Source organism: Scardinius erythrophthalmus, assembly GCF_964197995.2.
Source record: "Scardinius erythrophthalmus genome assembly, contig: HAP1_SCAFFOLD_517, whole genome shotgun sequence".
Classification (NCBI taxonomy): Eukaryota; Metazoa; Chordata; class Actinopteri; order Cypriniformes; family Leuciscidae; genus Scardinius; species Scardinius erythrophthalmus.
Window position 1 is genome coordinate 2,824 of NW_028296101.1, and position 12,128 is coordinate 14,951.

General features: G+C 37.6%; 1 protein-coding gene across 4 annotated transcripts; it reads right to left on the reverse strand.

Moving 5' to 3' along the window:
* Positions 1 to 286: 286 nt before the first annotated feature.
* LOC308686610 (uncharacterized protein) lies at positions 287 to 10,922 on the reverse strand. Of its 4 annotated transcripts, XM_081395049.1 has the most exons (7): positions 7,944 to 10,922; positions 6,866 to 7,031; positions 5,512 to 6,102; positions 4,589 to 4,633; positions 2,662 to 2,703; positions 1,367 to 1,410; positions 1,066 to 1,111 (listed from the first exon to the last, which is right to left on the reverse strand). In XM_081395049.1, exons 1-6 carry the CDS (start codon positions 8,154 to 8,156, stop codon positions 1,388 to 1,390), a joined length of 1,080 nt encoding a protein of 359 aa, XP_081251175.1. In that variant the 5' UTR covers positions 8,157 to 10,922; the 3' UTR covers positions 1,066 to 1,111; positions 1,367 to 1,387. The 4 variants fall into 4 exon arrangements, 3 of the variants coding, with proteins under 3 accessions (XP_081251175.1, XP_081251174.1, XP_081251173.1); XR_014029614.1 differs by having other exon boundaries at positions 287 to 1,111; positions 1,367 to 2,703; XM_081395048.1 differs by lacking the exon at positions 1,066 to 1,111 and having other exon boundaries at positions 1,204 to 1,410.
* Between the last annotated feature and the right edge of the window lie 1,206 nt (positions 10,923 to 12,128).

The following is a 12,128-nucleotide window of genomic DNA, read 5'->3' on the forward strand; positions in this document are numbered from 1 at the left end:
AGGCCCTGATTAAATTATATATAGGCTACATTTTCATTTAAAAAGAATCCACTTGTAAAGTTAAACAAATTCCACATATAAATATACTCAATGAAGGTTGTTTCTTTTGTCTCAACCACATCATCATATTGTTTTGAATTTGATGTATGGAAAAGTAAAAACAAAAATTATCATCTTTTGCAAGTGTTATCATAGTGTATTTGTGGTCTTTCACAAAAATATAAGTGAAAATACACCAAATGCTTATGTATTGCTTTATTACTCACAAGAGGCTTAAAGGGTGATCAAACAAATTTATTGACAAGGTGCATGACAAGTAGAAACTATATAGTCTTTGGCAATTGGAACACATCGAAACATCGTTCTTTTAAAGGTGTACTGTAGAGAAATGCATGATATGAAGAGGGATATCCCCTACATGGAGCCGACACTGGTGGTGGTGAAGGGGTGAGTAGCAATGCTGAGATCTGGATGAATGTGGAGCTCTTCTCCTGATGAGCACAGCGGAGGGACCTATGACACGATTGGCTCAAGAGGGTTGAGAAGAAAATACATTTGGTTTAAGACGTAAAACGCCCAGTCAGCTGATGAGTTTGGAGTAGAAGAGAGTGAGAGAGAATGTAAAAGATATAAAGTAATGAGTGAGTATAAAGAAGGTCAGTCTTATTTGTTGAACTTCATATTTAAGCTTCATGTCAAACAAGCCATAAGGCTGTATTTCTTAACAGTGCACAGTGAGGTTAAGTGAACTTTGAAAAGCACAGACAACAGAACATGAAATCAAGTTACGCGTCAACTGTAATAAAATAAAAGTGCAATGTATAATCATGAAATATGAAAACATGCTTTTGAATAACATCTGAAGAAGAAAATTCAGTTGGATTAAGTACATTTCTAGTACAGCCCTCTCGAGATTAAACTCCAGGTCACATTCTTGGAGATTTTCACCTTTTCATTACTACAGAAAGATGAGATACGACTTCAAATGCAAAACAGAAACAATTGAATAAATACGCTGAAACCAAAATGGAGTTCAAAACATACATTTTATTTATTTTCATTATTTCGGAGAGAATCCTTTGGCTGCCAGGACTGGGCCCACTGCTCACCACTAAAAACAGAAGGGAATTTTTAGGGAATAACAGTTTAATTTTCCATCTATGAAGGACCACCACCTTCATGCATGCATTAATGGTGGTGGTCCTTCATAGATGGAAAATGAAACTGTTATAGTTCTGTAATGATGTGTGCTTTACACTTGTTATAATGCTTGTTTAATCTGAAACAGAACGGATTAATAGAAAAAGTATTGTAGCCAACCCCCCTATCTCTAATTCATAAAGCAGAAGAACAGAGAAATACTTACCATACTGGACAGGGCTCCCAGTCAACCAACATTTCTGCTTTGCCCTATCAAGAAAAATAAATAAATAATTCCATTCTTAGCATAAGGCTATTATGTCTGGTTATAGGCACTGAGTTTCATTGATACAATGGGTCATTATTTTCAGTAGACACTCCTTTCTAAACTGTAATTCAAAAAAGACCAAACACATAAAAAGCATCTACCTAACAATTATGGTATGTATACTGTAATATGTATTTGCCAACTCACAAGGAAGTTTCTAAATCCTATATTGCACTCTGCATACTGCCTACACTCTGCAGTTCCTTTATGACTGTCTAACCTTTCTCACTCTTTCTCTTACTACACTCCTGATGGGGAAAGCCTCTAGGCGAGTGTGGTAGGAGCAATCTGTGAACAAAAACACGTTTCAAATACTTATTAGTTAGTTTAGGAACAAAATAAACACAACTATGAAGACTTACAACTATGAATCACTTTGTGATTTTCTAGGCTGATATGGCTAGGAACTATACTCTCATTCCTGCGTAATAATCAAGAAACTTTGCTGCCGTACCATGAGTCCAGCAGACGTAATGATATGACGCAGCGCCTGAAAATAGTCCCCAGCTCGGTAGACTAGGGTCGACCATTTTCAGGCGCTGCTACATATTACTGTATTTTGACTGTACAACTATGGGGGAGTTGTAAAATGAGCCTATTTCCAAAAAAAGTGGAGTATCCCTTTAAGTAGGGAGCAGACTTGCAAGGATGACAACAAGTGATGTTTATCACTAATCAAAACATGTACCATGGAACCAAATCACTAATTTCCAATGTGGTATGCTTGCTTGAATAACCATACTACTGCTAAGCCACAGCTCACAACTGAGAATACTCCACTGCTGCTGCTTCTACTACTACAATGCATTTTGGTCAAATTAGACTAATTAAGCCTGTTGGATTTTATAGGTTGTCAATTGTACTAATCTCACTATTACTATTATGTACTACTATTATTATTATTATTATTATTATTACTATTCTATATCTATTATGAATAATCATGGTTATGTGTGCTACGCTGGACTAGCTGGACTGGTCAAGACATTTACATATTGTTGCCCTGTTGCGGGTCGCTAAGTCGCTTTGGATAAAAGCTTTTGCTAAATGATTAAATAAATAAATAAAATTTTGACTAATTGTCTGTTTTAAGTAGTTAAAAAAAAGCAATGGAACTATAGCAAATAAACCGGGGTAAAAGTTGCAATGTATAGCAAAGTATCAATCATTGCATTTACATGCAATGCACTTACTCTTTTGTGACCTTTTCCTTTCCGGCATATGCCTTGGTCCCCCTGTGAGAAAAAACAAAAAACAAAAAAACACATTTACATTAATTAGACAAAATGCACTTTGTAATGTCTTTTCAACATAAATATGTGTCCCTGACTCCCTGGTGTGTCTAGAGAGTAGAGACCCCTGAAATATGGAAAAAGACCATCCTCTATTTCAGTTAATGTGTCTGCAAACACGCTGTTTATATTTGGCTCCACATTTTACATGACATGCAGGCTGAGGCTCATTAGAATAGTAATCATAGTAGGCTTATAGAATACTCCATCTAAAACGACTCGTTTCAGACAGGGTCTGCATAAAGGACCAGTTCAAGATAAATAAGGATTTTTTTTTAAGGATAATGCAAAGCTACTCTAGTGGACTATCAGAACAAAAATATAGAACTGGAAATTAGCATAATAGGTCCCCTTTAAATTCTATTTGCGTAATTCATTTATTTACTTAAAGGGTTAGTTCACCCAAATATGAAAATTCTGTCAGTAATTACTCACCCTCATGTTGTTCTTCCAACCCCGTAAGACCTTCGTTCATCTTCGGATCACAAATTAAGATATTTTTGATTAAATCTGAGAGCTGGATCACATTTCCATAGGCTACTAAGGGATTGAAACTTGCTGGCCCAGAAAATGTATTAAAGAGATTGTTAATATAGTCCAAGTGACTCCAGTTGCTCAATCTTAAAGGAGTCATAACCTGTAATTTTCACTTTTCCACGAGAATCAATGTATGTTATGATTGCCTAACGATTATACACTGGCCGGGAAGCCGATATTTAAAAGTGAAGCGTTTGTTTACCCCAGGATTCATCAACCAGCAAGCGTGCACGCGCACTCAAATACGAGATTTTAATTTCAGCCCCGACTTGACGTCATGACGGGGCAGGATATACCATATATGGACACCGCAGACCTATGCCGCGGGAAGCCTGCCCTGCCCCTTACCCCCTCATATTCAATTCAGTCGCGAAAGATGCAGAAACGTAGTGCACACGTGAGTTGCTCTGTTGTTGACTGCCAGAATCAACATGTAAATGTGTTTTCTCTACCAAGAACGGACCTAGCTATCAGGGACCAGTGGATTAAATTCATTTTTAATGACGCGGTTCCTACAACCCTTCCCACTGGCTTAACGTTTGGTGTCTGTGCTAACTAAACATTTTACGCCGGAATCCTTCACAAATTTGGGGCAATATCAGGCGAAGTTGGCATCGAAGCTCGGGAAAAAGGGGCCATTTTCAACAATCAGAGACTTGCCTGCAATTGAAACGGTAAAGGCCCGTTCACACCAAGCACGATAACTATAAAGATAACGATAAAGATAACTATATATGTGTCCACACCAGCGACCGATAACGGACTTTTTATTCTAAGCACGCGCGCGCCCGGATGATCCAGATCCATTTTAAATGCGCGAGACCTTTAAATTAGAATGGATTCTGATTGGCTGTCAGTGTTTTATCGTTCGACAGCTGGAAAAAAATCGTTCTGAAAGTGATCCCTATGATATCGTTCCTCATATCTTTATCGTTATAGTTGTGGTGTGAACTCTGTTATTCTTTAATATGGAGAACGATTTTTAGAATTATATCTTTATCGTTATCTTTATAGTTATCATCCTTGGTGTGAACGGGCCTTAAGACTGTGTTTTTATTGCTCTACTGTGTGTAACAAACAGCAGCTAACTGCTAATGTGGCTATTGTATGCTAGCGGGAGTATTAGCTTCGAGGTAAACATGAATGTTGGAACAACATGAGGGAGAGTAATTACTGACAGAATTTTCATTTTTGGGTGAACTAACCCTTTAAGAGAATCTGCTTGACTAATGAGCTATGGTAACAGTTATCAGAACCACCAATAATTACCCAACAAACATTATTTACATACCTGACTTTTTCTTTTTGCGACTTGCAACTGTGCCCCTGGCTGACCCTGTGAAGACAGCAATGGGTTTGGAGAAAGAAAATTACTCATATACCAAATAAATCTTTAACTTATTATTTAAAATACTGAAAGACCACAACGTCGCACAAGTGTGGCAGTACATGTATTAATAGGTGTAAAGTACATGTAGTCTTATTGCGATTGAATTAAGGTTGCTCCATTTACTCCACGTGTTTCACTTTCTCGCTTATGTCCATCCTGTTTGTGATAATCCTAATTTGTTTCAACAAGAGCTGATCCTTCGCTGACTTGATCAAGGAACGCAAGGGGTGGGAAAATGGTGGTGTGGTTGTGAGCATGAAATGTGCTCATCAAATTTCATAGCAATCTGATAAATTGAGATATGTTGCCTTCAAGTTTAGTGTGCATGGGACACTGACATTCCCAATTATTTTGAATATTCAAATTATCCTAATATCTTTAATCTTTAATTTTGGCCAAGTAATTTCAGCATTCGATTAGTAGCATTTTTTTTTACTTTTAGATTTATAATAGACTCACAAAATTCCTTCCAAAAGCCCTAGTACAGAATCGGATAGACCATCTAATTATGTAATATCAGATCAACTTTTCTAGCAGATTATCCATGGAAAATGAGAACCTTGTGAGTTTTAATTTATCAACCAGCAAAAAAGTTATAGCATGGTGTGTTTGAGTTCATTTCCCCTACTTGACATCATGCATCCTGCATTGTGACTATTTCACATGCACACATTGCAATGTCGATGCTGAAAAGAGCCCTAACCTGCATCAAGCTCTATGGGGGAAATAAACTGGAAGTCAAGTAAATTCAAGGTAACCCATTGGTCAAACACTTTAGGCCTTTACAAATATAAACTGTAACTCTTTAAATTTGTTCTAATTACCTTGCCCCTCCATTGGGCTCGTCTGCTCCACCTGCCCCTCCACAGGGCTCGTCTGCTCCACCTGCCCCTCCACAGGGCTCGTCTGCTCCACAGGGCTCGTCTGCTCCACCTGCCCCTCCACAGGGCTCGTCTGCTCCACCTGCCCCTCCACAGGGCTCGTCTGCTCCACCTGCCCCTCCACAGGGCTCGTCTGCTCCACCTGCCCCTCCACGGGGCTCGTCTGCTCCACCTGCCCCTCCACGGGGCTCGCCTGCTCCACCTGCCCCTCCACGGGGCTCGCCTGCTCCACCTGCCCCTCCACGGGGCTCGCCTGCTCCACCTGCCCCTCCACGGGGCTCGCCTGCTCCACCTGCCCCTCCACGGGGCTCGCCTGCTCCACCTGCCCCTCCACGGGGCTCGCCTGCTCCACCTGCCCCTCCACGGGGCTCGCCTGCTCCACCTGCCCCTCCACGGGGCTCGCCTGATCCACCTGCCCCTCCACGGGGCTCGCCTGCTCACCTTCTTCCGGTTGCTTGTTCTCCAATGGGTCACAGGGTGTGAGATGCAGCGTAATCAGCTGATCATCATTGCCACTGGAATCCTGGGTCCAACCTGTGCAAGTTAAACAAGTGTTGTGTTTTGCTTATTTAAAACATAGAGGTTAACCATAAGCTTGATCTGTACCTGTTTTAAGTTTTAATCTGTTTGAATCATATAGGCCTAGTCCAAATTTTGCCCAACCAGATTTGAAGGCACTTTTGATTGCAGGAGAACTATTGAGTGTCAACTGGATGTATTAGATATCTGCAATATATTTGATTGATTTCCAATGACTATAACCAATACAATATATCTTTAAGTCGGGAAAATAAAACCCAAACTGCTCATAATATCTATTCAAAAAATGACAAGTATAATGTTTGTTTACAGTCTGGGTTATGCCTCAAAGTTAGTAGCAGTGTAAGTTTTTGGTGTATCCAGCCAACATTTGATTGTTTTCTTTTTCTTTGTGTTATTTCTGGTAATGCTCTACATTTTAGCGCCGTCCTTGATATTGTTTTATTGAATATATATATATATATATATATATATATATATATATATATATATATATATATATATATATATATATATATATATATATATATATATATATATATATATATATATATATATATATATTATCATTTAATTCATTGACCCAGTAACCAAAACGTGTCTTTGCGAATTTCATGTGTTCAATTAGTATGTCCAGATTTTTGTGATTTACAAAAAATTAAGCTCAATGTTAAATCTCCTTTAAGATAATAAAATCTTTTGCGCTCTCAACACAAATTGTGAACTGTGACTTTAAGATACAGTGCATGCATCTCACCTTCACAAAGGTATTCATAAAATGAACCTATCTTCTGAAGGTAGTCCTGGGCATAGGCGGAGAGGGTGCAGCGAGGGGTTAATATTTCACACTTCATTTCTTTTTTTTTGTTCTCCTTTCCAAGAAGCAGAACTGGCTTGTATCCAATGGCATGGAGTTTCTCAAGCTGCAATGACAACATTGTGTATTTTTGCTGTTTAATGAAATAGAAAAACAACATAAAAAATAACTAGGAATATTAATTATTAAGAAAATATAACATTATTAATGACAGCATCCAGGTTACTGCCATTCAGGATTTTTAACCTAATAGTGAGTTTTGCTTTTGTAAAACCAAGTATGTGCAAACAGGAAGGCTCATACAGTAGAAGCAAAAAAAACAAATATATATAGAAAATAAGGTTAAAATATAACTTTTTGTAATATTAGGAGCTTGGGTTTTGCACCTACGTTGATAAGATTATGTAGCCATTGTGCAACTGGACAATGACAATCTAAAGATTTATTTTAAAAAGGCAGAACCTTAGTGATAACATGACCAAATGGGTGAATGCTGCACATATTTACAGTTGACACGTGCACATTGTTGTTTTGAGTAGTACAGTATGAATGCAGTTCATTTGTTATTTCTCATCCACTCGATAAGAAAGTTTGATTATTATATTGCAATTCTGTCACAATACATGCCTGTATTTGTTATGAACTCAAGAATTCCTGAGTATCAATTATATTTGCTGTGTGTTCAAATTTTGCTCTGGTAGATCATTAAGGTCTGTGATGTGTTATGGTGAAGATGTGTTTACTTTAGGGTATTAGCCTACCACTAAAATAAAAACTAAAAATCACAATTACATCTACCTTCAAATTTGATAGTTAAATTGTACTTTTAAATTAGTTCTGATGACACAGGGAGGACAAAGTATCATTAGAAAAAAATAATTTAACTTTATCTATATTGGCAAAAAATACTGTCTTTCTGACCTTGCGCTGGCATGCTCACTTAATAACAAATGGTACCACTGAATGTACTTCCTAGATGATCTGGAAAGTTTAATGTCATGTATGAAATTGTACGTACCAGGATATTGGCTTCATCCTTGATGGATGCAATGTTGTGGTTTTTCTTACGACCAACCACCCATTCATCTCGCTTCTCATCAAACCTCTGAAGCTTCTTCTTGAGGCGCTGCTTCTGAGGTTGCTCCTTTTTACAGTGTGAACAGACCTTTTGTGCACAAAATAAAATGCCCTGACAAAAAGGGCAGTTCTTTTTTGTAGACCCCCCCGGCATTATAACAGTCAGATACAGACAGACAGACAGACAGACAAAGATGGATAAGAGACAAGTAGACAAAGACAGACAGAGAGAAAAGAACGAGCAATAGATAAAGACTGTGAGATAGATGGAGAGAGAAATATAGATATTGAGAACAGAGAGAATGTGAGATATAGAAAATAAAGAAGAGATTGAGGTTGGCTCTTAAAAGTGCCTTTGGGTTTTGAAATCAGGTGTGGCTATAGGTTCGGACAGGTGATGTGTTTGACAGGATCTGCATGGAGAACAACAGAAAATGTTGATTATGTAGTGTTTATGTACCCTATTAATGACCCTAATAGTGAGTGATTCCCATTTTCTTATAAATACTTAAAATAAATAAATACAGATTCACGTTGCTCCTATTTCCTGTGCGCGTAATTTTTTTTTAAAGGCGCGCGCGCGTAACATGTGCCTGGGGTTCGACATCCCAGATTAAAAGGCAGCGTTATGTGCAGTATAAGTTTAGACCAAGTGATAATATTGTTATTACTGACACATTACAGTGACACTGTGGGTGAACCACGATGATCGAGAGAAAATTACATATTTTAGATAACTAACGTTAGAGTTAGCATGTTGAAGTTGGCTATCCATTTAGCAAGCCTAATTTCACAGGATTTTTTTCTGATAATGAGCAAACCTTGGACGGGCTTTAATTCGTTGCCCTAACGTGTAAATCATGTGAATCTAATATGGCAAATGCATCAATTATTTATAGCAAAACGTGATCGTTACGTACGAATGAGCCTAGCAACTTACCTGGAAAGTGGTTTGAGCGCAATGAGAAATCACTGAAGAAATCACCCAATTACAGGGCGGGCTGGCTCCGTCTCCATAGCAACGGAAGCTGATGATCATGGGTAATACTGGAAACAAATAAAACTGATGGCCATAACACATAGTATTGTTGAATTATCAAGCACACTTTCGCGTGTGTGTTGAAAAAAGATGAGGATATCATTAAAAGAGAATCGGTGGCGGGTCCTCAGTTTTATCTGTCGTCATCACCATAGTAACGGTCGATAAGGCTCGTGGGAAATGTAGTTACTGTTAGATTTGACACGCCAAACCGATGGAAAACCGGTATTTTTCAGCAAAGAAACAGGAATATTTAGAAGCAATAGCCGTAACTCAACTTTGCACTCGCATTCAGGAATAATATACATATTTTTTTAATGTAAGGAAGCACTGACGATGGTTTACAATGTTGAGTAGCCTACCGATTATAATTTAAAAAGCAATAAAACAAGGATTAAAATCTCCTGATTAAATGATGGGCAAAGTAGCCCCTAAAGTTTTCTAAATGAATCACAAAAAAAAATAAAAATAACAATACTGTGTTTCGAAAGAAAAACGTGGTGCAGGCACGAAAAAGACGTCCCATTGAAATACATTAGATTGAAAGTCGTGCTGAGTGACACGAAAAAAGGAAGGAAATTCGTGCCCATGGACACGAATCAATTTGTGTTGAGTAGCCTATACCGAATATAAAGTAATAAAAACGAGGATTGAAATCACCTGATTAAATGTTGAGTAATGTAGCCCTTAAAGTCTGCAAAATTAATAACAATTGAGAAAAAACAATAGCCTACCGTGCTCTCGAAAAAAAACGTGGTGCAGGCACGAAAAATACGTCCCATTGAAATACATTAGATTGAAAGTCGTGCTGAGTGACACGAAAAAAAGAAGGAAATTCGTGCCTATGAACACGAATCAATAGATTCATGTTGAGTAGCCTATACCGAATATAAAGCAATAAAAACGAGGATTAAAATCACCTGATTAAATGTTGTGTAATGTAGCCCTTAAAGTCTGCAAAATTAATAACAATTGAGAAAAAACAATACGGTGCTCTCGAAAAAAAAACGTGGTGCAGGCACGAAAAATACGTCCCATTGAAATACATTGGATTGAAAGTCGTGCTGAATGACACGAAAAAAAGAAGAAAATTTGAGCCCATGGACACTAATAAATAGATTCATGTTGAGTAGCCTATACCGAATATAAAGCAATAAAAACAAGGATTAAAATCTCCTGATTAAATGTTGTGTAATGTAGCCCTTAAAGTTGGCAAAATGAATACCAATTGAGAAAAAACAACTCTCGAAAGAAAAACGTGGTGCAAGCACGAAAAATACGCCCCATTGAAATACATTAGATTGAAAGTCGTGCTGAGTGACACGAAAAAAATGAAATTCGTGCCTTTGGACACGAATAAATTCGTGTTGAGTAGCCTACCGAATAGGCTACAATACAACGAGGATTAAAATCTCCTGATTAAATGTTGAGCAATGTAGCCCTTAAATTTTGCAAAAGGAATAGCCAAACATTTGAGAAAAAAAATAGTGTGTTCTCGAAAGAAAGACGTGCAAGCACGAAAAATACGTCCCATTGAAATACATTGAATGTCGTGCTGAGTGACACGAAAAAAATAAGGATATTTGTGCCCTTGGACACGAATAAATAGATTAATGTTGAGTAGCCTACCGAATATAAAGCAATAAAAACGAGGATTAAAATCTATTGATTAAATATTGAGTAATGTAGCTCTTAAAGTTTGCAAAATGAATAACAATTGAGAAAAAAAACAATACTGTGCTCTCGAAAGAAAAACGTGGTGCAGGCACGAAAAATACGTCCCATTGAAATACATTAGATTGAAAGTCGTGCTGAGTGACACGAAAAAATGGGGAAAATCGTGTCCACGAACACGAATCAATAGATTAAATTTCGTGACTATGTCACGAACTGCCGTGAGACTGGGTTGGCCATAGAGATGTCCATATCTGACCTTTTGAACTTATTTGTGGTCGAAGTGTCCTCAACAGAAATATCTTCAGGAGGTCAATAGGGGACCTCTGTATAGCTGATTTATCATCAAAAGGAATCTATTACTTTATATAGTTTGAAATATTTTGAGGATACTTTGACCACAAAATAGGTTCAAAGGGTCAGATATGGACATCTATATGGCTTATGAAGCATCAGAGGGAGTCTATGAGTATATATAGAAAGCCCAAGATCGAGCACTCTTTGGCAAGAAATATTTTCAGGAGCTCAAAAGGGGACCTCTGAATAGCTGATTTATCATCAAAAGAATTCTATAACTTTATATAGTTTGAAAAATGTTGAGGACACTTTGACCACAAAATAGGTTCAAAGGGTCAGATATGGACATCTATATGGCTTATGAAGCATCAGAGGGAGTCTATGAGTATATATAGAAAGCCCAAGATCGAACACTCTTTGGCGAGAAATATTTTCAGGAGCTCAAAAGGGGACCTCTGAATAGCTGATTTATCATCAAAAGAATTCTATAACTTTATATAGTTTGAAAAATATTGAGGACACTTTCACCACAAATAGGTTCAAAAGGTCAGATATGGACATCTATATGGCTTATGAAGCATCAGAAAGAGTCTATGAGCATGTATAGAAAGCCCAAGGTCGAGGACTCTTTGGCCAGAAATATGTTCAGGAGGTCAAAAGAGGACCTCTGAATAGCTGATTTATCATCAAAAGAATTCTATAACTTTATATAGTTTGAAAAATTTTAAGGACACTTTGACCACAAATGAGTTCAAAAGGTGAAAGATGGACATCTATATGGCTTGTTATGCATCAGAAGGAGTCTATGAGTATGTATAGAAAGCCCAAGATCGAGGACTCTTTGGCCAGAAATATGTTCAGGAGGTCAAAAGGGGAACTCTGAATAGCTGATTTATCATCAAAAGAATTCTATAACTTTATATAGTATGAAAAATTTTGAGGACCCTTTGACCAGAAATAAGATCAAAAGGTCAGATATAGACATCTATATGGATTTTGAAGCATCAAAGGGAGTCTATGAGTATATATAGAAAGTCCAAGATCGAGGACTCTTTGGCCAGAAATATGTTCAGGAGGTCAAAAGGGGACCTCTGAATAGCTGATTTATCATCAAAA